Source organism: Podarcis raffonei, chromosome 8, assembly GCF_027172205.1.
Source record: "Podarcis raffonei isolate rPodRaf1 chromosome 8, rPodRaf1.pri, whole genome shotgun sequence".
Taxonomy (NCBI): Eukaryota; Metazoa; Chordata; class Lepidosauria; order Squamata; family Lacertidae; genus Podarcis; species Podarcis raffonei.
The window spans coordinates 50,491,885-50,517,556 of record NC_070609.1 but is presented as its reverse complement, the minus strand read 5'-3'; the positions used below and the strand labels follow the sequence as shown (position 1 = coordinate 50,517,556).

General features: G+C 42.9%; 1 protein-coding gene across 5 annotated transcripts in view; it reads left to right on the top strand.

The window, feature by feature from the left end:
- GALNS (galactosamine (N-acetyl)-6-sulfatase) overlaps positions 1-25,672 on the top strand; it is a 57,589-nt gene that overhangs the window by 6,876 nt on the left and 25,041 nt on the right. For 2 of the 5 annotated variants that reach the window (XM_053399981.1, XM_053399982.1), the window contains exons 2-9: positions 3,631-3,754; positions 4,191-4,265; positions 10,053-10,155; positions 14,000-14,143; positions 15,217-15,283; positions 15,400-15,527; positions 17,838-17,977; positions 19,199-19,302. In XM_053399981.1, coding sequence (XP_053255956.1) covers positions 3,631-3,754; positions 4,191-4,265; positions 10,053-10,155; positions 14,000-14,143; positions 15,217-15,283; positions 15,400-15,527; positions 17,838-17,977; positions 19,199-19,302 — 885 coding nt within the window. Of the gene's footprint in view, positions 1-741; positions 2,808-3,630; positions 3,755-4,190; positions 4,266-5,146; positions 5,169-10,052; positions 10,156-13,999; positions 14,144-15,216; positions 15,284-15,399; positions 15,528-17,837; positions 17,978-19,198; positions 19,303-25,672 lie in introns of those variants that run through there. The other 3 variants (XM_053399983.1, XM_053399984.1, XM_053399985.1) reach the window with 3 other exon arrangements.

Here is a 25,672-nt window from a genome sequence, read left to right as displayed (position 1 = left end):
ACCAAAGTCGATATTACAGTTACTTTTTAACCTTCTTGTAGCGACAGTCCTTAGCCGGTTCCTTTTCTCCGGCAGTCCGACCCCCAGGTAGAGGAGCAGCGGTAAACAGTTCAATTTCTTTTAAAACAGGCAGGAAATCACTTTAAAGTCTTCTTCCCCCCCCTCCTGCCTTCGGGGGAGGGAGTTCTTTGCTTGGTGGTGGATTTCTTAGTTCGCAAACTCTCCTGTCAAAAGTTACAGCTTAAATGCCTTTCGCTTTGATCTTGCTACAGAACAGAAAGCAGACTTCCTTTTTGATGCTTATGCGTCTCGGTGCCCAATTTCTTTAATTTTAGCGTCCAATTATGTTTTAAAGCTCAATCCTACTCACGGAAAGTTGCTCTTTTTAGTCCAAATTCACCGGAAGAAGTCAGCGCTCTCCGCTAATGGCGACGCGGCTTCGCTTCGCAGGCTGGGTGAAAGCGACTCTCAGCACCGCTCCATAACCCTCCGCTGATCCGTAGCCTTTAAAAAGGCTATTTCACAACGTCGGGGGGGCGCAAAGGTGCCCGCCGAGTCTCCAGTTCACAGGCTACGCGCCTGTGATTTTTGGGGGTCCTCGCTCCGCCGTGGCTGCAGGACCCGAACCCACGAAGCAGATCTCTCCCGGAGCTCCGGGAGAAATCCGCCATTAAGCGCTGGCGCTAACCGGAAGTCGCTCCCAAATTGTCATTTGTTCAGTGTTGAAGACCAGGTTTTCCTGGGGAAGGTAGCAGGGCAAAAATAATAATACAGTAATCGGTTACTTGTTGACCTACCTCTTCAAACCTCTTTTTGAGTTACAGTTTCTCCACCCCTTCTACAAGATGGAAGAGAGAGGAATGGTTTCCCTTTAAGGCAGTGATGGGGAACCTCTGACCCATGAGCCAAATTTGGCCTGGGAGGCTCTTTTCCCTACACCATGCCCACTTGCCCCACACCTGGCATCATATGTCAATAGTCAAGATATGACTGGATTTACTGCAGAACTGATTTCTCAGCGGGGAACTCCATTACATAGCTGATTCCTACAGAAAGCAACTTCAAAGGCACCAGCTATCAACTGATAGGCAGTGACTACAAGCCTGCTGATCAGTAGCACTTTAACACACCACACACATCTCTTTGCAAGCCCTTTGTGGCAACAGTTATCACCTTGTGTCACTGTGACAGAATTTGTCCCATGAGGAGTTTGAGAGATGAAGATCTGGTCTGCAGCCTAGATCAGGTTCCCCAAACCTTCTTTAAGGACTGGTTTTGGGTGTTGGAGGGGTGTCCCAAAGCAGATATGTGGCATGAAGTAGGCAGGAAGTCTATGAAAAATGTTCCTTTGGCAGCTGGATGCTCATTTGAGGCAAATGGCTTATCAGCTGGAGTATTGCACTTTGATGCAGAATCCCTGCCTTGGTATGTAAGCTGGGCTGTAATTCTTTTGTTAGATGACATGAGACCGTCCTGATGAAAGATAGGAGGGAAACGCCATAAATGTATGAATAGGCTTCTGGGCCAGCTTGGAGCTTGCCAAGTTTTACAGAGATTGTGTTGGTGGTGGAGGAATGGTGCGTTACAAATAAGTTGTGCGAAATACATTTCTAAATAAATGAGGTTTATTTCTAAATAACAAATTGTATGAAATACACGATGTGGGGGCCTGGGAAAGGGCCTTTTCAATGGAACCCTCCCTTTCCTGGCCTAATTTCTCAGTGGTTTTAGGTGGTTAGTTAGGACACATTTTTTTTCAGGTTTCAGCACTGATTTTTTGTTATGTGTTTTTAAAGGATTGGGTTTTTTAATGGATTTTTAACTGTTTGCCTTGTTGTAAACTGCCCTGTGGCTTATGCAAAGGACAGTATAAACCATTTAGAAATAGAGAGCTAGCAGCTGGAACCATTGTTCTTTGAGCTGGAAATTTTGCACAAGGGTGCCTATTCTGCAGCTTCTTTCAAGTGTTTAGATATTCCTCTCCCTTTTGTCTCAAGTGGAGCAATCCTTTCGCTTTTCACCTTTATTGCTGGCAAGAAGTAAGAAATAACTACTCGTGTGCTATTAATCTGAACGTCAGCATTTTGGATTTCCTTTGCCATCAATGCACTATGTGGCCTTAGTCAAGACTAACATATGTATTAAGCTGCTGCAATCCTTATTGCGCCACTGCATTTCTTTCAGCACAGACCAATATAGTCGTCCATATGAGATTCAGTAAGCTACTCTTTCACATCTGACATATGCGAATAAAAGACCCAAGCATTACAGAGCTGTTGTCATATAAGACTGCGCACTTTGAGCACTTGAAAAAACTATCCCTCACACAAGGGTCACAAAATTGCTTAGTCCTACTGAAGTGAGGAGGATTGTGCACAGTGGACACTGTTTGTCTCAGTAAAAGGCTTAGCAATATGAACTTGCTACAAGAGTTCAGGTCTGGGGCCTCGGTCTGTTTTTGAGCACCTCGTGATTGTGATTCATAAGCCATTTTAGGGAAATTATTCCACTGCTCTGCTAACCGTAGTGTTAGAAAAATGCTTTCTAATGTGTTTCTTGCATTTCTTTTTAGTTTCAGGCTATTACTCTTTGCACTCTGTTTTTAGCTGCTTGAAATTGTTGGTGTAATTTTTTCCCCCCTTAAAAAGGGGGCTCCTGTTGATTTGAGTATTTTCCTATGCTACAAAAAGGTTCTCATCCCCTCACCCTCCTTTCCTTATTATATTCAGTAAATATGTGTCAAGAAAAAGTTGCAGTTGAAGCAGGAATGAGTGTTTTAGCTGCAGGTGCCAGCAAGGACAAGCTAGGTATGGTGCCATTTTCCAAAAGGTTGGAAGTTCTCTTGATTTTGCCCCATCCCAGGGGGGGATTCATGCAACTGCCACAAAACAACTTGCTTCATCAAGCCATACATAATTTGTGTTAAGAATGAATTCACTCACAAAGTTGGGGTCGTGAATTTGAAAGGAGGATTAGGGGAAAATCATGGAGAATTGGTCTAACAATGGCTATTGGTCTTTACAGTTAGAAATGGAACTTCTGTGTTCAGAAGCAGCATATTTGTGATTGCTTGTCACTGAAAGCATACAGCAGTGAATGGCTTATTTGCATCTTGCTCAACTTTTGAGCTTCTCTGGGGCATCGGACTGACCACTGATAGAGACAGAATACTGGACTCTGTGAACCTTTGATCTGTCCCAGCCTGACATTTCATACAGAAGGGTTTCTGAAAATGTGATGCAGTTCTTCCCACAGAGGTGTTGCCAGGGATGGCGTGATCTGCTTCTTGGCTTCACCCATAGTGTGTTTTGTCAGCTGGACGCTGCCAGCACACCTCCTATTGTACAAAACAGGAATGGTGAATAACCTGTTCCTTGTGTTTCTGAAGGTCACTTGACACTGTTCTCTCCCCCTCACTGCCCTGCAATAATCCATGTTGCTTCCATGAAGCCGAAAAGGCTGCTCGCCATTAAACAGGCAGCTGAGCAGTGGAAATCATTGTACAATGTGCTTGGGTATTACAGTGGTGGATGCTGCAGTAAAGCTTTTAAATAGCTGAATGATAAAAATGTACACTAGTCCTTTCAACTGATTGACGTTTATTTCTCTTGTGTCCTGGTATTTCTTCAGATGGGCTGGGGTGACCTAGGTGTTTTGGGGCATCCTTCCAAAGAAACCCCAAATATAGACCAGATGGCTGCAGAAGGAATGCTTTTCCCAAGCTTCTACACTGCCAACCCTCTTTGTTCTCCATGTGAGTAAACTCCAAAGCTCTAGAGAAGCAGTGCTGTCTAGGGGGTGGAGAGTTCGGCTTGGTACAAATCGTACCTCTGTCATGAAATCACATTAGGCAAATTGTTGTCTTCAACTTCTAAAGATTAAGATTGCAAATCAAATGTGCTTTGATAAATAATAGTAGCAGTACTAGAACCTAATACTCTAGGAACCTATTTTCTTAAAGAAAAATGACAGCAGAAATTGTTATGTTGGAGGACATTATAATACTGGTAACTGTTTCCTCGAAATGCCTCCAAGCTCTCCCCCAGCCACACGGACTGAGATTCTGATAACTGCATGTGATGAAATAGTAAAACTGAAGCAGGAAGGGTGTTGTCTAAGAAAAGAAAGTCGCCCAACTGATATATACAGTTACTTCTGTGTGCCCCCACCCCTTGCTTTTCTCTCCTCAGCAAGAGCAGCACTCTTAACTGGTCGTCTCCCCATCAGGAATGGCTTCTACACCACAAATGCCCATGCCAGAAATGGTATGTCCTTCTTTTCCAGCAAATGAGCCTTTACTTTTGCAACCCAAATGTTGGGGTCTTGCTTCAAGTTCCCCCACTAAAGACACATTTATTTATTTATTTATTTATTTACTTACTTACTTACTTACTTACTTACAAAATGTATACATACTACTTACTGGAACAAAAGACCTCCAGGCAGTTTACAATAGGCTGCAATCCTAAGCACATTTACTCAGAAATTAATCTTTTTTGAGATCATGGAAGTAATTGCCAGGCTTAGAATCAGGGTTGTATTGCAAACAAATAGGCCTGGTGTTGCTAGTCCAGCTAACAGGGTTTATAGGATCTTGAATGAACCTGCACATGTTATTGACTGTCATGACTGCCTCTTCTCTGCATGCAAACTGAGGAGAGAAAAAGGTTCCATTCTTCACTTGAGGACAAACTGCAGTTTCCTGTTATAGACAAACTACAGGAACTGTGGTTCATTCTAACTAGTTAAAACAAATCAATCAATCATGGTTTAATAGTCGGCTTTGTTAACTAACCAGGGTCAGAATAAACCATAGTTCCCTGAATTTGTACACAACAGAGAAGTGCAGTTTGTTTTAAAGGGAAAGCAGAAGCATTCTCTCTTCTCTGCTCGCATGCAAAGAGGGCAAGTGTGAAAGCCTGAGGCTTATGAAAGCTTGCTTGCGATCATCTTAACTATGATACAGATAATAGCCTGAAGCAGACCTAAGACTTCCTGCATAAAGAGAATGTCTCGAAATGTTCCTGCTACAGTACAAATTCTAGTGCTTAGGTTGTTAAATCTGTTTTTGCTTTTGCTGCTAAAGAAGTTGTTTTATTGGATAGGTTAATTAAGATTCAGCAAAAGGCGGGTGGAGTGAAGAGAAGAGTTGCATGTTATTATGGAAGGTTAGCAATATGTTTGAAATACACTCTTATAGAAATATGTTCTTCCTACTAAGCCAGGCAAGGGCGTCTGGAGGGCACTACCAAGCTGTCCACAATGAGTGCTTTGCTCTAGCACTCCTGTTGGGAGGTGCCAGCTTGAGCTGATTTGCGGCCGATCTAGTTGGTGTTAGGATTGTTTGTTCCAAAATGGCAGATGCTGTAGGAGACCATATGTTTTAGAGCATGCATTTACAGCTCCGGATTGGTGCTGCATATTGGCAAGTGTGGGTGTTCATCTCTTAGCTGACAGTGGAGGGATGCTTGTATATTAGAAGTCCATAAGAAGTACGGAAGAATGCATGCCTGATCTGCATGTCCTTTGTTTGTTTGAGGCATGAAAGGGGGCTTGTCACCTAATTCTGAGCAATCCACCATGTAGCTTGCTACTGTCTGCATTGATGACTGGTGGCTGTTCAGGTCTTCAGGAGAAGTTTACCGCAGGCCTACTTTTCCCTGTTCTCATTTTTAAAGAGCAACATCAGAGGTTGAGTCTTTAGAGCATGTCTTCTGCCACTGGTGTACTGAGGCAGGGAATCCCCAGGGTCTTTAGAAAGAATTTATTTTAGTCCTCCTAACTACCAGCAATGTTGGTGGCTGACCCTCTTAGCCATTCAGCCGTGGTACCTCCCTGATCTGCAGGCTGCAGTTTTTCTCATTTGGTAACAATAGAATGAACAGAAAACTTGAGATATGCTTTAAAGCAGGGTGGGCACCTGTGAGATCCTAGCTTGATTTCATTCAGATGGGAGGAACTTGGAGAGAGAGAGGGAAAAAAGTGGGAGGGGAGACCCAAAATGGGAGGAAGAGAGAAAAATCTGTCTGCAAGTGATCAGTTTAGACTTCTGGCAAAAGTGTTCTGTCCAATGCTCTGCCAGTGTCAGTGGGACCAAGTTTCTTAAGTCTGTATCCTTCAGCTCTTGGGGGGGGGGCCTGTTAGTTGCCCATTCTTTCAGTTCAGTGCCCAGGGTACAATTCTGGGAGCTGCTATCTAGAGAACCACAAGTGGACTCTCCTGCTCAGGTGATATGTGCACAAACAGACCACATTCACGTTATCTAAAGGGCTTTTGTAAGCAGAGTGCTTTGCCTCTCATTGACCACAGAAGCCATTTAGGAAAGGAAGCAGCTCTCCTTCACTTGCTTGTGAGGGAGCCAGAGGGCAAATTTGCATCTCAGTGCATGATGCAAGCAGGTTTGCCATACAGTGGTACCTCGGGTTACATACGCTTCAGGTTCCATACGCTTCAGGTTACAGACTCCGCTAACCCAGAAACAGTACCTCGGGTTAAGAATTTTGCTTCAGGATGAGAACAGAAATTGTGCTCCAGCAGTGCGGGAGCAGCAGGAGGCCCCATTAGCTAAAGTGGTGCTTCAAGTTAAGAACAGTTTCAGGTTAAGAACGGACCTCCGGAACGAATCAAGTACTTAACCCGAGGTACCACTGTATTGGCTTGTTCCCTGCCCCTCTGCATTCTTCGTGTTTCAAAAATCAATTGACTGGCTCTCTGCTTTAAGAAATACCTTGGGAATCAATGGAACAGAGGCATAGCTCGGGGGGGCGGGGGGCACTGGGCACCACACTGCGGGGGGTGGCACTTACCACGGGGCCTCCAGCACATCTGAGCCATGCGTCTCTCCTGGGAGTGACACGGTGGCGCAGGTGCTTGCAGGCTTTGCACTGCCCAAAACATCAGTGTGGGACTTGCTTCTGTCTTTTGTCTCCCAGTCAGCTGCCCTACAGTGGGCAGCTTGCCCTGCCCCCATGGGCCACTCACCCTGCCCTGGGCACCTGAGTGGCTAGCTACACCACTGCAATGGAACCTGCTGTTGAGAGAATAAACTTTTAGACATGAAACTGAATGGACACAGAGATAGTTACGTGAAATGTCCTCTAATATTTGGTGCAATTTGGGCCAGATATTTAGAATGAAGATGGCACATGTTTTAATCTATTTTTAGTCTATTGTTGATTTAATTTTTTGAATGTTCTAAATCATTGTTAATTGTTTTTATTGCTAATCTTATTGCATTATCTTTTTTGTAAATGGCTTTGAGGTGTTGTTTTTTTTTTAACAATCAAGTGGCGTATAAATTTTATGAAATAAATAAATAATAGATCAGTCTTCCCCAACCTGGTGCCTTACTTGCAGTTTTAGACTGCAATTCCCATCGACTTCCAGAGGCGGCGCCACTGGCAATGGCGGATTCCCTCTAGTTCTGAGGGATTTAGCTCCCCGGAAATCGGGTCTTGCCGCTACGGTGAAGCGGGGACCCTTCTGAAACCACAGGCGGGTGAAGCCTGTGACCGTGGGACTCGGCGGGCACCTTCAGCACCCCCCCCAATCTGCAAAAGAGCCCGGTAACGAGCTCCAGAGCGAAACGGGGTGTTTGGCGCGGTGCTGAGAGTCAATTGCTTCTTCCGTGGAGTGAAGCCGCACAGCTGTTGCCGGAGAGCGCTGACCTTTTTCCTGTGACAATTCGGCTATCAAACAACTACCCGTGAGTAGGTCAAGTTTAAAGATCGGGGAATAAGGAAAAAAAGTACTAATTTGGCACCAAAGCGGAAAGGTGTAAACAGGAAGTCCACCTTCCGCTTTTTGTAAACAGACTGTAGCAAAAACCCTGCAACCTAATAGCCTGGAAAGTTATTTTAAAGATTGAAACTTCCTGCATCTATAACCAACAAAACCCCCTTGGAAGCAGGAGAAAAGGGGGGGGGGGGAAATCTGACTGTTTAAGCCTGCAGGAGAGAGAGTAAAGGAATATAAGTCTCCATCGTCCCCAAACCTGGGAACGGGGTGTCAGGACAGAAATTGTTGGAGACGTCCATTGATTAAAAGTGGAGCACTTTGACAGATAGATAAAAAAAAAGAGAAACAAATTAACTTCAACGCTGCTTTCTGCATTTTTGCATTTTAAAGAAACAAAGTATTTGAAAATCGAAAGTAATCTTCCTTTGTTGGATACGTTTTCTAAAGATGGATACAAATGGAAATTATGTCCCCTAGAGGGAGCCTGTCAGTTGGTTGTTGCAGTTTACTTGGAGACTTCACAGCTGCGAGATTGAGATCGTGGGACCAGTCGTTCGACCTTGAATAGAAATGTGGTGGGAGAAAGTTTTGGTGTCTGCCCTGGGCAAAACAAATGCTTTGCTGGAGCAGTTGCATGAGAAAATGAACTTGATGAATGAAAAGTTGGACTTGATGACTGCTGTAGCCAGTGAATATGAATTAACAGGAAACAAGGATAAAGAAATTATACAGGAAACTGGTTTGATAGGGCAAGTCCAAGGGCAGATGAAGATGGAAGAGGTTGCGAATGCATCCCAAGTAAGACAAATACAAATGGTGAGACCTAAAGTCCTGCAGGAGCAAAAGCTGCTGCATTGGAAGATTGAACTTGGAGTGTGTTTGGAAGTGGCTGGAGTTAAGGAAGCTCTCAATTCTGGTGGGACTATGAAACAGGTTGACAATTACTTTTTGGCTAACTACTTTTTGGATTACAATGACGATGACGGGGAGTGGGACTCAGGGGAATGGGCTAGTTTGATGAAGGAAAATGGAGAATATCACCAGTTGGAGTTCCCCGGAGACCCACTCCTCAAGGAGAAAGGAAAGAAACTACGAAAGAAACCAACAAAGGATAAAGAAGAGCGTAAACACAAACAAGAACAAGAAAATCTGCAGATGGGGCATAGAAGAGACTTAAGGGCCTCGGACATAAGATCACCAGATTGATGGACTGGATGTAATGGTCAGAAAGGACTGGCATCACCCGAGACCAGGAAGAAGGGACGTTGGATAAAAACTAGAGAAGAGGAAAAGTTTATAAAAAGAAAAACTTCTTTCCATTTTGGGAATTAGTGTAACACTAATGAAATATTAGGGATCATGCTGGAAAGGAACTAATTGGCTTTAGTAGAAAGGATTTAAGGAATTATGTAGAAATATGGTTTAAATTTTGAATTTTAAGGTTTTTTAAGGTAAGACAAGGTTAAAGAAATTAAAGGTAAATTGAATAATAGATTATGTAAAAGATGGAAAGGATATGTTGAGTTAATTAAATAAGATAGATGGTTAAGATAAATTTTTAAACAAAAATTGAGAAATATGGGAAGAATTTGCTGAAATAACGAATTAAGCTAGAATACAAAAGGGAGGTATGAGGAGGTCTATGAAACAAGCAAACGAAAAGATGCAATATGGGATAAGTATTTTTCTTTTTTGCTTTTGCTTTTTATTTTTTCTTTTATCTTTTGTTGTATTTTTCTGTTTCTTTTCTATACTTATGTATTTTTGAAACTTTGAATAAATATCTTTTTTTAAAAAAATAAATAGACTGCAATTCCCATCATGCCCATCTATTGGCCATGCTGGCAGAGACAGATGGAAGTTGAAGTCTACTGCATCTGGAGGTTACCGTATCAGCTACACCTCACTTAAATCCTGCTAATCCCTAATCTACCTGTCTTTCTGACCTGTCTTGTCCTATCCCCCAATCCCATTTGGATCTTGAAGAGGCCTCTTACTGAATACAGTGGTACCTCGCTTTACGAACTTGATCCGTTCCAGAAGTCTGTTCTTAAACCGAAACCATTCTTAAACCGAGGCACGCTTTCCCTAATGAGGCCTCCCGCCACCGGTACCCTTCCACCGTTAGGCTTCTGTTCTTAGACCAAGGTAAAGTTCGCAAACTGTGACAACAACTTCCAGTTTTGCAGCTTTCTTAAACGGAATAGTTTGTAAACAGGGCTGTTCTTAAACCGAGGTACCACTGTACAGTTAATAAATCATGTTACCACCTGCAAACCTTCTCATTTGGCTGAAGTGTTTTTGTCTTAATGCAGCCTACACCCCCCAGGTCATAACAGGGGGCATCCCAGATTCTGAGCTCCTCCTTCCAGAATTGCTGAAGAAAACAGGCTATGTCAATAAGATCGTTGGCAAATGGTAAAGCTCCTTTTTGAATATCTCCCTTTTTTTGTATGGCTTGCTTTATTTGTGAGAGAATCAGAGTTCAAATAAGTTGGTTTAGTTTGTGATTTCTGTCTTCAGAAATCTTGGCAGGGAATCGTCCCCCCACCACCTGCTGTGACTAATTTTAGAGCCAAGGACTATCGTATAATAGAGGCAACATGCTGCACTTATTTTCATAAGAAATGATGTGTTGATCTCTGAGGTATGGCACTTTCTGCCTAAATTGTAAGCTGTTCCTTTTTGATCCTGCTTTAATAGCAGAGTTATTGAGTGGCTTCAGAGATGCATTCCCTTCCCCAAGGAGAGAAGGACTGATGCTAGCACTCTTCCGAGGAGTCATAGCATAATCTAGGCGGGCAGAGGGTAAACCGGGAACTACTGAACAAATATTGACCCACAATCTGCTTGTGCTGTATCCCATGAGCTCTTTTAAAAGAGCTAAGAGTTGGATCATTGAAATTGATGACAAACCTCTGTGGTGCTGGCGCAGGTGTTAACAAAGGTAACGGCAAGGCCACTGAAAATGGTTCTTTTATATAAATCATGGTTGTTAAGAAAAGGCTCACAGCAGCTGAGGAGGAAAGTGTGATTTCTGAGCCACTTTGGAAGAAAAAAGGAGAGAGACAGAGATGACTGTTCTCTTCCTATTGCTCCCCTGACGATTGACTTCCCAGATTGGTGTATGAATTTACTGCTGATGAAGAGATCAGTGGCTCAGGCAGGGTTTTGTAACTTTTTCCTTAAGGGGATTCTTCTGTTTGAAATGTTCATGTGTTTAAGGACCATAGTTTGGTCTTACCTTCTAACCTAAAAGACACACCTCCTCCTTTCTACTCTGTGGCCTTAGCACCTGCAGCTACACTGCCACCTCCCTGATCTATTAATGGGGCGACTCAGGATTGGGGAGTTCTTAGATCAAAGTGCATTGTAAAATTGCATGTGCAAGTCTTTGTGGCAAAGGATGCCACTGCTGGGGCTGGGCAGTGAGCCAGGAACTGGGAGCTGTGGGTTGAAGCCAGTAGTCAGGACCAAAGAGTAAGCCCAGGACTAAAGGAGAAACCGGGAGGCAGAATTGAGAAACAAGCCAGAAATCGGGACTGAAGAATGGTCAAAAGGATGCAAAATTACACTGCAGTTCAGGAAGACCTTAACTGGAACAGGCAAGCCTGTTGTGGGGTTTTCTGCCCTGAAGGATTCAAAATACCAGCCTGGGCAGATAGAGTCAGTGTGTAATTTAGTGGCTCACCATATGAGGCAACCATACACAGACCCAAAGGTTCTGACTTTGAAGTGTGTTGGCCTTGGTTGCCGCTGTAACAAATTTAAAGCAAGGATAGCCAGTCCCGGCCAGCAGGGCCCAGTGGTCATAGACAATAATAGTTGTGGTCTACCAATATCTAGAGGGCACCACATTGGATTCCCCCAATTTCAAGTAGCACATTCTGCAACAGAATTAATAGCCAAATATTTCTGGAGATAAAGTGTGTCATGCAAAAAATGTCAGGCCAGGATAATACAGCTAATAAATGCAGCATCTACATGAGCATTTTTTCCCCATTGGTTTGGGGAGCAGATTCAAGGGTTATTGTTAATAGAGAGTCCAGGGGGACCTGGGTTCAAACACCCTGCTTGGCGGTACAGTATATGTGACTCCTGGTTGGCAGCTCAACTTACGTTACACCTCACTGAAGATAAAAGGGCAGTGGGCTGACATTGTTCCTTGGAGGAAGGGCAGATTAAAATCAGGGGCAAAATAACGCAGGCCAAGAAAGGATGCATATATTTCAGGGGATTTGCCAACAAGCTAGCGAACATTCACTGATGATCAAGCTGTTTGCCACTAGAAGCACCGTCCTAGGAAAGAAAGCAAATGAACCCACACCCGTGAATTATTTATTGCTGCAAATCCAAACAGCAGACTGCCGAAGAAGAAAAATACAGCTCAGTGGGCTGCAGGCAATGGGATGCAGCTGAGTGCTAATAAATGTAAATTCATACACCTGGGGAAAGGAAATAAACAGCACAGATACAGATTGGTTCCAGGGAGTTATCTGGAAAGCAGCAAGTCTCAAACAACCTCAGAGCCATAGCAGAAAGCTAATTAAGTCTGAGCTTGCAGCATAGTTCCTCTTGTGAGGGTAGGAAGCACCGGATTGGTTAGACCTGGCGCCTGTTGTGTCAGCCTGTTTCTAGGGCTGAATGTCATTGCCAGTCGGTAAAGGGGTGCAGCGCAGAAGAGGGAATGCAGTGCATTCTTCACTCTGCAGGCTGTCTTTTTGTGGTGCTTCCCCCCACAAAAAAACAGCACAATGTGGGCCATGCTGGTCAAGTAGAGGACCAGTGCCCGCCCCACCCCCACCCCACTTGTCACATGTTTGGTGCAATCTTCCATGCTTAGCCAGCTGGTCAAAACTCTGCCCCCAAAAGAATCTGAATTCTGTGACTTAATCATTTAAATAGGTATACTTTCCTTCAACGTGATTCCAGAAATAAAATCAACATGTTAAAATACAGTAACTCAGTAAACAATGCGATATGACCAACCACAGTAAAACAATGAAGCATATTGCCACATACCTGGTCTTAAAAACCGGCAGATGCCTGAGTGAAAAAGCAAGTCGTTAGCAGGCGTCAAAAACGCATCAGAGTCTGCACCTTATTTCAGGGAGGAAATGATTCCATGAGCTCAGTTGCCCAACGGAGAAGGCTTGTCACACCATGGCCCTAGGCAAGATGAGGCACAACTAAGACTTCCTCATCTGAGAATCTCAGCATGGGAGAAAACATACTTCAAGTGCCCAGGCCTATGTCAATAAAAACCCTTTAATATTGCTTGGTAGTAAATTGGCAGCCAGTTCAATTCTTTCAACAATGGCATCCCATGGTCACAGCAGGCAGCTCTGCTCAGCAGTCTAGCTGCCAAATTCTGCAGTACCTGCAGCTTCTGAACCAGCTTTAAGGGCAGCCCCACATAGAACAGATTACAGTAATCCAGTCTTGAGGTTACCAACGTTATGGGTTGCTGTGACCAGGCTATCTTTGTCCAGGAATGGCAAGGAATGATCACAGCTTGTACACCAGCCAATGCTGGTAAAAGGTCTCCTAGCCACTAGTTAATTGTGCATCCTCAGGCTAAGCCTGAACTCAGACTGGATTGGATCCAGATAATCATTTTTCTCTAAGAGCACCCAAAACTGAAAAACCAGCACTCTCCTTAAGCATTAATTATACAAATTAAGCATGTTGGCTTCGGTTTTCTCATTTGCCACCATCATTCCTCTTTTGCTTATGGAGCAGGATAAGGAACTACGGTATGTGGACTAGCACCAATACCTGCTCTGGCTCTGGAAATGGCACAAGGTTACATCAGTCTTTGCCAACCTGGAGCCCTTCAGATATTCTGGACAACAGCTGCCATAAGCTGCAGCTAGCACAGCAAAGCTGGCTTGGACTGATGGTACTTGTAGCCAAGAAAATCTGAAGAGTATCAGGTGAAGGGTATATTACGTTTTCCACATATTTTTGAGCCATGGAAACTACTATTGATAAGTGCTGTGCAGGGTTCAGCAGAGGAAATGGTCCAGCAAGGGACTTTGGGAGGTTACAGGTGATGGACCAGGAAGCCCCCAAAGACAAATTATCTGAATTAGTTAGCTGTGGGCCATTCATTGTCTACTTCTTAACCATGGGTTATTACATCTGTCAGCTTCTTTGTTACAGTGCATTTTTTGTGCAGTGCTGATAGGGTGATTGGTCTTCTCTTATGCATCCCTGACTGGTTTTTTCTTTTACTTTTCTTTTTCTTACTCTTTTCTAGGCACCTTGGCCACAGACCTGAGTTCCATCCCTTGAGGCATGGATTTGATGAGTGGTTTGGATCCCCTAATTGCCATTTTGGACCTTACGATAACAAGGCAGCGCCTAACATCCCTTTTTACAGGGACTGGGAAATGATTGGCAGGTAGCCGCTTTTCTGTGTCATCTGTGCCTTGTTGCCTTTTGCTTTTCTTCTTCTTTTTCTGGCTCCTATTAAGCCTAGGGCTCCATTCTGCTGCCCTTCCTTCCTTCCAGCAGAGCATAACGTGCTGGCGTTTGCCTTTTTCCCCCCTGTAAGAGGCCAGGGGGCTCTAGGCTTCTGGATCAAGGACCTCTGCAGGGCTGCATTTTCCAGAAATTCCACCACACGTCAACACTTACTGAGACACACCAGGCACCCGAGGTGAAGTGATGGAAACACCACCTGATACGCACACAGAGCGGGCTTGCAGTACCCCCTGAGGAGCTGCCATATGCAGTGAATTATGTATGAGAACTCCATTAACAATGACAAGGTTGCAGAGTTAATCACTCGGAAGTTAGGAAACACCAGCCCCCCAACTGGCTTACTTTTCTGCTGTAGCTTTGGCTGAAATCCACCAGCCAATGTTACTCCTGAGAAAATCACTCTGAAGGCCCCTTCTAAGTTACGCTTTCCTCTACAGAAATATAGTATGTCTCCGTTTAAAGGTAAGAGATATTAAGAAGTGCCTCTGATTGCTTTCTGTGTGGCATTAAATGTGTTTTTGTCTGCTGTGCTGCCCAGTCTAGTGTGCTTATGAGTGGGTGGAAAAGGTCCTGTTTATGCATTATCTACTCTGACATTAATGCAGTTTTCCCCAGCCTTGTACCCTCCAGATACTTTGAACAACAGCTTCCACATGTTGTTGGGTTCCTAACTCCTACCACCCCTGACCATTGGCTGTGCTGGCTATGATGGGAGCTGTACTCCTATATATCTGAAGGGCCCAGTGTTGGGGAAAGCTGGATTAAACTATATAAGATAAACAGCCAAAAAAGCAATCCTCAGTGAAACAGAGCAGAGCTATTTGAGATTGTATTCATGGTTTGCGTACATGGAGTAACGTTTCCTATTACATAGTGACTCGCTGCCATCTTCCCAGGGGACTGATGGGGAGCAAAGCACTTATTCCCCCACTGCCATATCCTGTAAAACATCTGGAACATTTTTTCTGTTTTTTGTTTAAAACTTTCTAGGTATTACGAAGATGTAAAAATTGACCATAAGACGGGGGAAGCCAACCTAACTCAAATGTACTTACAGGTACTCTGTATTCTGATAAAACGTTCTTTAAAACCCACAGGCACTTTCTGCTTGCTTGCTTATACATATGTAGCATGGGTGGCCATATTTAAGGTTGATTCTCTTGTCATTTCCAGGAAGCCCTTGATTTCATTAGCACACAGCATGCCAGCCAACAGCCGTTCTTTCTGTATTGGGCAATCGATGCTACTCACGCGCCTGTGTATGCCTCCAGGGAGTTCTTGGGCACTAGCCAACGAGGACTGTAAGTCGCTTTTTGAGCTGAAGTATCATTTCCTCCTCCCTTCCTTTTTTTGGCACTAGAAGAAAAGCACTAGAAGAAAACCAAGAACAGTGGTGGTTGACAATAGAGAGCACAACTTACAAGTTTAAAAGTACGTTTGTTATGAGCATTAAAGAGCAGCAGGTGCTTTGAGAGTGTTTATCCTCGGTTGAAGACTCTCTTGCAATCTGAAATAAAAGTGTTGCATCCAAAGCAAATAGGTTGACAACTATTGATTGAGATCAAAGATTCTGGTACCTGGGTACAGTCTGGAGGCAAGACCAAAGCTGATCTGAGGGTTATCTAGCCAGGGAGCCAAGCATAAAAGCTGTCATATCAAAGGTGTACAGCCCAAAAAAAACCTGGAGGGAAGTGTTAGACTCTCATTTTCTGACAACTGACCCCGAAGCAAAACCAAAAATAAACGTTTAAAATGGCCACATTTTATTTTTTTGTTTTTTTAAACAGTAGATTGGTAACTTTGCTTTCTGAATACTGTATTTATTCAAATCTAATGCTCACCTTTTTTGGCCAAATTACATTGCGAAAATTAAGGTGCGCATTAGATTCTATGGCACATTTACATTTGCCAGCAAATAAGGTTTTTTTGTTTTGTTTCAAGGTTCTGAAAATTGATGGTTCATTAGACTCGAGTAAATACGGTGTTTTTAGTGGATGGTGTCTTCCCTCCTCTCTCCAATTTTGTTTATAGAGGTTAATTTTAGCCAGGAATCACCAGGGCTTAGTCAAGGACACGTGTCCAGCATCAGAGATTAAGAAATTTGGAAGACTCCCCCCCCCATCCTTTGCACTAAGATTTCCTTTGCAACTTTCAAGTACTCTGTGTGTGTGCTTGTCCACACACACGCTTCCTCTGTGGTTCCTCTTCTCCTCACCATCCATTCCAGTTTTGCTTTGAGGACATTCTGTGCTGAGTGAAGATGACCAGCTGAAATGGAGTGGGGCTTTCAAAAGGCCCCCAAATCAGAAAGAAGGGAGCCAGCTTTGTGGTGATCAGCAGCTTCCCTTGTGAGATTGGGTGGATCTTGCTGTTGGATTTTTAGCTTCTCTGGGAGCACATCTGAAAGTTCTCTTGGTGATACTGAGTGACCACTTGAATATAACTAAGAGCTATATATAAAAACAATACCTAATAATTAATGTGTTAATTATGAACAAATAAAACTTTTAAAAACAGTTAAGAGCTTTGCTCTAACAACCAACATACCCCTCCCCAAACATAACTAAGATTTGTAAATTCCTGGTGGGTAGCCGTCTTGTTAAAGCAAAAACAAAGAGGTTTATGGTATCTTAAAATCGACCTGAATGACTCATGCATCTTGACAGCATGGACTCTGACCTATTCAAGCTTTTGGTAGAATAATAGTGCATATTACCTGGAATTCAATCCCAGTTCATTCAACAGAGCTTACTACAAGGTCAGGGTGGAAAAAAATCCAATCCTGTTCACACTTACCTGAGAGTAAGGCCGCTTGAACACAGTAAGACTCACTTCTGAGTAAACATGCATGTGCTTTTACATATTTAAGGTCCCAAAAAGACTCCATATTTGAAGAACTGGAAATAAACATTTGTTGCCCAAACAAATATGCAGAATAACTCATTTCCTTTTCCAATTATTTAAGACATTTTTATACTGCCCTTCATTAAGAAACGTTCCAGGGTGGCTTACAAACAATATAATCCAATATAATGTGCTAACTTTTATACTGACTACATAAAGTCAACACATTAAAACCATTGAATACTTAATATCTACAGTACCTAAAAGAAATACTAAAAGCTTGGTATTAAGACCTTTAAGAAGAAGGGCCCCGCTGGAATAGACCAAAAGCCCATCTAGTCCAGCATCTTGTTCTCACAGTGTCCAGCCAGGTGCCCAAATGGGAATCCTGTAAGCAGGGAGCTCATAAGCTGTTGTAAACAATTAGCAAATAGATGAGTAATAGCTGCCTAAAACCAATAAAGAGTGACATCTTCCTTATCAGTACCAGTATCCTCAGCCCTTAGCAGTCTGTTATAAAATTTATTTTGTAAATGAAACACTTTTACTGAACCCTTGCTATTTTTGGAACTGGTTGATTTAAAAAGGGGGGTTGTTTTTTAATGTGTTTATTATTTTGTTGTAAGCAGCTTTAAGAGCAGTGTGTTGGAAACTATTTACAGATAAATAAATATTACCATTGCATATTACAGAATCTACAAGTCCTAAACACAAACACACACACACCCCACTTGACAGGCTTGTAATTTGCTCTCCCTGCCTCTCAGGTATGGTGATGCAGTGCGAGAAATTGACGACAGCATTGGGAAAATACTGAGTCGCCTTCAAAAGCTGGGCATAAGCAACAACACCTTCGTATTTTTCACATCTGACAACGGTGCTGCCCTTGTTTCCGGTCCTGATCAAGGTTGGTCTTCCTCGTACAGAGCTTATCAAGTTAGGAATAGAGAATTTGAGACTTCCACATTTCACCTAGTGCGTTCCTAAGATCTAACTGGTCCATTCCTAAGATCTAACAGGTAAAATGTGGCCGGCTGACATCTGAACCAACTTATTAAGCCCCAGATCTGTAAATTCTCCTTACTGTGTCTCAATAAATGCAGAGGATCTTACAAGCATGTCTACTGAACTCTGAAAAGCTGTTAAGATGACAATTCCCTTGCATTTGCAGGTTTGCTCCATTTCACAACTTTTTGGTTTTCAGTTCCCTTGGGCACAGTCACTGTGAATTAATCACTTGCCCCCTGTAATTTGTTCACACATCCCATCCCCGCAGTCTCAGAGGCAACTCTGAGGTTGATTTCAGGAGCATACAGATCAGAAGGAATTGCCACGAGTTCTAATCCCAGTCAAGTTATTGGCTCTTTTTATGACCTCCTGCAACTCCTGACTTTCAGCTGAGCAGCAATGGCTTCTGCTAACTGGCTGCTGATTTAGAACATTATGTCTGTTTGCAGTTGTGATCTTTAGTATAGAGAGACAGGAAAATTTGTCTGCTACTAATCACCTTGTTTCTCCTCTATTCAAATTACAATTAATGGTGATGCAAAGAGACTGAAGTAAACAATATATACTTTGGAAATTACTCTTGATATTGGTTAACCAACCCACTGTATGGAAACTGAGGTCTCATTCTGTCTATAGCCTTCAGCAAATCACTGTTTCTCAGCCTCCTTCCCTACTCATAAAAATGTTAATAATAATAACAATAATAATAATTAAGAGCCTAATCTTCTGGAACACTTAAGAGGATGAATGCTTTAAGGTTTGTATGGTAGTTTGTAGGCTAAAAAACCATCTTCAACTGAGACTTAAAGCTTGTTTTCTAAAAGCTACACAAATGCAATGTCAAGAAATAAACGAACATCAAGTATATGTTGTCATTATGATATTTCAGTGATGTCACACCAATGTCACAGGTCAGTATGCTACTGCAAATTCCAGGATGGAAGGGTTAATATGCTATGTAGACTATGATGTTGATTGACATTGTTCAAAGGACTTGAACAAAATTTGTTGGTGGTGTCCTTGGGGAATAGGTTTGTTTTACCCTTTAGTTTTGCTTATTTCACCTTTGAGTCATACCTCTCCAGAGCTCTTTTAGAATTACTGTTTTCTCTTTCTCTAGCTGGTAGCAATGGCCCTTTCCTATGTGGCAAGCAAACTACCTTTGAAGGTGGCATGAGAGAGCCAGCAATTGCCTGGTGGCCAGAACATGTACCTGCTGGGCAGGTGAGAGTCTGGAGTTATTTAATGACTTTGTTACAGTCTGTTCTGAAGGTGTCTCTTTCTTTTTAATGAATTCTAGTGGGCTTTTAGTCAGAGAGACCTGTTCTCATCTTGCAGAAGAGCCTTCCAGGCACGGCAGTAAGATCTGGTGTTGCAGCACTATGGAGTGAGCCATTTTCTCCCACAAGGCTAGAGGTAGACGGAGGCCTTTTGAGCCCTTGCCTCCAGTCTGGCTGTCCCTGGTTGCACCCCCTTTGTGAGAACTGCAATCCTCTGGCCTGTAGATGGGCATTCTCCTGCACTGTGTGGCCTCCTGCTTTGTGTGCTTCTTGCACCCTTTTGAATCCATAGAGGATCACTGCCAGGCAGTGCAGACAACACTGAGCCAGATGAACCAATGGTCTGAGTCAATATAAGGCAGTTTTGTATGTTCCTAGGCAGCTAGAATAATCATCAGGGTAACTCAGTTGATCTTCCACCACCCTTATCGTTAGAATGACCTTTCTCCAATCCTGCCTAGACATTTTTAGTGGCAGTTCAGCCTGTTTCAGTATGTTCTATCTCTAGATAGAACCTTGTATCTCTAGAAGGTTAGAACAAACAACTTCAGTTCTTCCTAACAGATTGTAGGAAGGCAAAGCAAAATGTTGGAACACCAGTCATGATAATCTGCTGTTGGAGCAAAGTTACCTAATTTTATATTTAGCCTTCTATGAAGCAAATAACAATACAGTAGTAATATTTAACATTAGTCAGGAGTTCAAAGCACTTCACATGCATTACTTCAGATGCATAATCCTTATAGTAACCCTACATAGGAAGTCTCTTTTATTATCCCCCATATTGGAGGGGTAAGGGGTGGGGAGACTGGGAGGACTAAAGCTGTACGGCAGTGGTTTACCTATGGCACTATGAACTGCCTTTGTAAAGTACAGTTGCTGGTACCCACCCAGGCCATTGCCATGAGAGGTATGCACCTAAGCATCCCTAATTGTCTTCCAGATTTCTGCCTTGCTTCTATAGGGCCAACACTGTTACCTGTAAACAAGTGCATGCACAATATTCAGGGCATATGTTTAAAGTGGAGTATGTGTGCTCACTCCTCCTCCCTAGCTTGACTTAGCTTTAATTGTGAGCCCTTTGGAACAGAATCCTTTTGTATCTGCACATTGATGGGTTTATAACTGATATACTAAATTAGCAGATCTCATGTTAGGGAAGCAGCCATCGCATGTTGTCCTAAAGCATCCAAGAAGTAGGCAAAAGTGGATTGGGATTTTTTAGGTGACTGTTGCACTGAGGGAGGTCTGTGTACTAGGATGTGGCTGTTTCTCTGCTTAAATCTGAAGTGATTCTGAGCTCTATGGTAACCAGCAGGTAGCTCTCCTCGGGTGGCAACAATGGTGTGTGAAAGAAACCATCTTGGTCCTCATTAATGATCAAACAATCAAAGCCTGCAGGAAACAGGTTTCTAAGTAAATAATGGGTGTTTTCTTTCTTTTGTGGATATCTTCATTCCAAAGAGAGAGAAAGCTATTCAGAAACTGGACTTTTATGAATCCTTTGTGCTCTTGGACGAAGAAAACTTTTAGTTTCTAATCTACATCTCCTTTCAAGGCTTTTTAATTAAATTGAGAAGAAGGCACTGTATTAATGATACATTGGCCCAGCTTGCACAAAACGCTAAACCACATACCATGGCTTAGTGGGTATGAGCAATTGTGCATGTTCCCAGAGTGAAGATCTTGGCTGCTGCATTCCTCCCTTGGTCCTGTTGCTGCTGTGCTGCCTGGGGCTACATTATGGTTTAGCTTAGTGTTAAGTCTGAATCCTGGCTTGTCCCCCTGACAAACCACAAGGGGTAAACCAATAGCAAACATTGGCCACACCTTGTGGTTTGGAGTGAGACAAACGATGAGCCCAGGTTCGCCCATAACATGCTCTTCCCTGTGATCATCATGTTTGCTTGATTGCATTAAGTCATGGTTTGGCTCAATGTTGATTTGTGCTCCATGTCATTGACTGACTGGGAAGGATGCTTCCAGATATCTTAAACCCAGTGAATGAAGTGGAGAGATGATTTCAGGTTTGTCACTGTTAATGTGTATTGCACACAATCATATGTCGTCCTCTTTAAAATGTTGAACATAACACTTTTGATCTCTATTCAGAGGTGTTTGTGTAGGTGAACTCTTTGCAAGCAAAGGTCAGTGGTCTTGAATGTTGCACACAACATACTTCTGATCCTCAGCCAGCAGGCCCCATCTGAGCCCCTCTACCGTCCCTTGGTGCCTCCTACCCACCATCCTATAAGGGTTCTCCTGGGGAGTTGGCTTCCTTTGTTGGGATTGCACACCTTTAGAGATAAAGCCTCTGCCCCATGTGCCAGCATGAGAATGTGGTGGCAGCTCTTATTTTATAGAGAAATACAGCACAATAGATGTTAATGGCTGTTTCCTCCTTACTTTCAAGACCTCTTATGCTCTGAAGCCCCACAGTCTCCCTGCCGCAGGTGAAAAGAGCTGCTTTTTGTTTCTGCCTATCTGCTCTGGCATCATGTCCTAAAGTTCTGCTGATCTGCATAGTTCTTTTCCTGCTTTTCTAGTTCTTTCTTCATTCTTTCTCTTTTCAAAGTTTGTTGCCTGACCTCTTCTATCTGCTCCCCCTCCAAAAAAAGGATTTCAATGGGACATATTTACAGATTTTCATTGCATATCTGCATTGCTTAATTCACTCCTTACTTTACTGTGTTGCTGAAGTAGCTCACAGCCTATCTTCATAATCAATGCCAGAAATATCTCTAGGACATCCGTAGATAACACCTCATGCATCATGAAGTGGACTGCAGCCCATGAAAGCTTAATGCCAGAAAAGAATTGTTAGATGTTTCAGGTGTTACAAGACCCTTTGTTGTTGCTGCTGCAGGAGACTAAGGCAGCTACTCCTCTGGAAATCTAGGAATCAATACAGGCATGAGTGGAAGTTGTTTACGTGGCTGGAGTTTCCTCTTTTTGAAGAGAGGGCAAAAGCTCCTTCCCAGAGGAATGTATTGCAACAGAAAAAATCCTCAGTTAACCTTGTATTCCGCCATTGTTGTATTACAGAAGCTGATCTGTTTTTGTTTCTTTTGGCTGTCTTTAATTTGATACCGAGCTACCCACCTACATGGCAGTTTACAAAGAATGAGGAGAGAACAGGCACCTGTTCCTAAGGACTGTCAAGAGCCTTTGCCAACCTTGTGCCCTCCATATGATTTGGACCATGGCTTCCATCAGCCCTTGTCATGTTGGATGGAGCTGATGGGAGTTGTAATCCGAAATAACTGGAGGGAACCAATTGACACAAAAATGGCAATAGAAGAAGGGAAGGGGGCTGTGTCAAAGGCTTCATAGGAAATGCTACATTCCAACATCATTTTAGGTACACTTAGTCCCCAGAGACCAGTGGGTTTAAGTACTCCTGTCTCTGTCTTGGATTGCAGCCTTTGACATGAACTCTTTTTTGCCCAAATGAATGGTTTGTGAGCAGATATTTTTTGTTACATGACGAACTCTGATATTCACAGACAAACAAGCCTGCCTCCTCTCCAGCTGTGGAGCTTCATAAACCATTTTTAAACAACAACAGCAGCAGAAGCAGCACATGTGTCTGTTAAAGATGGAGCTGTGTGTTCATTGTACCGAAGGAAGCTCAATTGATATATGCCTTTTAAATTATGTACTGTGTGATGCAGACTGCAAATCTGGATATATTTATTTTTGCAGGATTTGGAATATTCTGGCAACTACTAGCACATTGAAAAACAATAGAAGAGGGGGTAAATAGCTTGGGTATGAAAAGGCATTAGCTGCCCTGCCGTGTGAGAACTATCGTAATCTTGTCTCAAGATGGCATTTTTAAGCTTTCTACAGACATTCCTCATTATACTCTCAAACATGAGGGCTAGAAACTGCTTCAAATGAAAGCAGAAGTTCTCAGAAGGTCAATATGCATGTCAAGATTCTTGAGTGTGCAAACAGAGTGGACATGGGGAATGTACTAAGTATACATACATTAGTCAAACTGAAGAAAGTGTGTTAAATATAAGAATAAAGGAACATGGTACAGCAGAACTGGAATGAGAGAATAGTAGGTGATTTGGGGGTTTTTTGGGTTAGTTCTGGAGGAGAGTTTTCTGAACCAGAAGCGTCCTCCTTACTAAGTTTTCATAGTGTCAGTTTTCATAGGTTTTTTTGCCCATACTGTTTTAGGTTGTGGAACATAAACAAGCACTCTTTCTGGATTTCTTGCTCTCCCCACTACCCAAAAGTCTTGGCTGAATTTTCCAGGTGGATTCATAACCAGCGAAAACAAACTTTAAACATTTTCCCATGCTGCCTCTGCCTTCTAGAAGCATCCTGCTGGCAGGAATCTGTATTCTGCTGTTCTTTGAATCCTCTGTTTGCTCTGTGCCCCCTCCTTTCCTTTCCTTTCTCTCCCCCCCCCCCCCCGCGCGCTCCCCTCTTCCCACCTCCCCGGTTCTGCTCCCTGAAGGAGAAAAGAACATATCAGCCCAAAGACAGCAGTGCAACCTTTTCTTCACTATCTCCCACAGGGCACAAATTGAAATTGAATTAGACAGGGATATCAGGTCTGCTTGCTGTGATAAATGTAAAAGGATTTTATTTAAAAACACCCTGACATTTGTTCACCCAGTTTCAAATATTTAGCTTTCCCCCTTTCCATTCCTGGCGGGGGCAACTTTATTAATTGTCGCCTTTGATTCAGAGTTAGAGCTTGAAAGCACTGATAACGCTGGCGCTGGCTATTTCTTCTCGCAATGTGGCCCAGAGCAAAAAGGATTTCATTTTCTTAAAGACATTCTGTGTATGCCGAGAGTTTATAAATATATATATATATATATATATATATATATATATAACATTTTTATTAAAAAAAACACAACCTCTTCTTTACTTGCGGAATACCGGCTGTTCCTTGCTGATACTGGAAATATCTGATCTTGCTCCTCTGTTTTTCATTATTTATTTTTCATTGGGCTGTTACTCTCTAGAATATCCTTCCTCCCCCCCCCCCATTTGTTACAGGAATTGCAAGCAAAATGAAAGCGTGCTGTCAACGCAAGAAAATACTAAATCCCCCCCAACCTTATTTCTCCTCTGAAAATACTTCAAAGTTTATATAAAAATCGTAACCTCCTCCCTGCCCCACTTCCCCCCCCTCCGGTTCTTCTCTTTAATGTGGTGCTACAGATAAAACCAAGTGGCTGTAACACTGACGTTTAATTTCTTTTAAGAAGTTTTCTTCCCCTTTACGCAGAGAGAACACCGTGCAAGACCACGGATGTAATTGGCCATTTAAAGTGAGCTGCCTGCACTCCGGGCTCTGTTTAATAGCGAGGGGCAGGTACAAGGAAGTCGCTGGCAGCTCCCTACTGGCCAGTCTATTGATTCAGGACAGAAATCAAAGGCTCTTTGAGTTTACCCACAATGTTCTGTTAAAAAAGTGACCTTAAACCATTCACCTCTTCCCCCTGCCGCTGCCCTTCCAGCCCAAACACAGCTTGGAGAATTTACAGCATCACGTGGTTCACAGGAGCCCAGCTTGGAGAAATGCTGCTCCTGTTGGGCTCAGCAGCTGCTTCCAAAAGCCTTCGACCTTGATAGCTGCTCTGAAAGGGTCTTTTAAAATTTATTTTTTGAAATATATAACTGCAAACATGAATCCATAAAAACAATATGCAGGTTCCAACTACTACCATATTGTACAGAAGTATCCTTTTCTCATCGCCCTGAAAAGCCCCACCACCATACTACACTTCATCACTTACCTGTATTATTTTAAACTTATATATCATCTCAATCATGAGAATGTGTCCAAAAATTCCAAATCGCATGCTGCTCTGAAACTGGTGAGTGTGCAACTTTATTGCTTCCGCAGCTTCCTTTAGGTATCTTAGCAAACCTCTGCTGGTAGGCCTGGCACCAGGCTTCTTTGGGTCTAAGAGTTCAAAGAACAAGTACAGAGGACAAGAGGTGGGATGAGACTCCCTCCCTCAAAGACACTTGGGCCACGTAGCTTGGTACTTGGTTTATTATTATTATTATAATATATATATATATATATATATATACACACACACACTGCCCCCTATACCCAGAGGTCTCAGGGTGGTTCACAGAATAAAAATTTAGCTGTAAAACAAAATTTTAGCTGTAAAAATGAAATAATGCTGGTACTACATGGCTGTAGGTTAGAATACATGTATTGCATGCAGAAGGCTCTGGGTTCAATTACTGGCATCTCCATGTAGGATAGGGAAACAGACCCGTCTGAAATCCCAGAAAGTTGTTATCAGTCACTGTTGAATCTG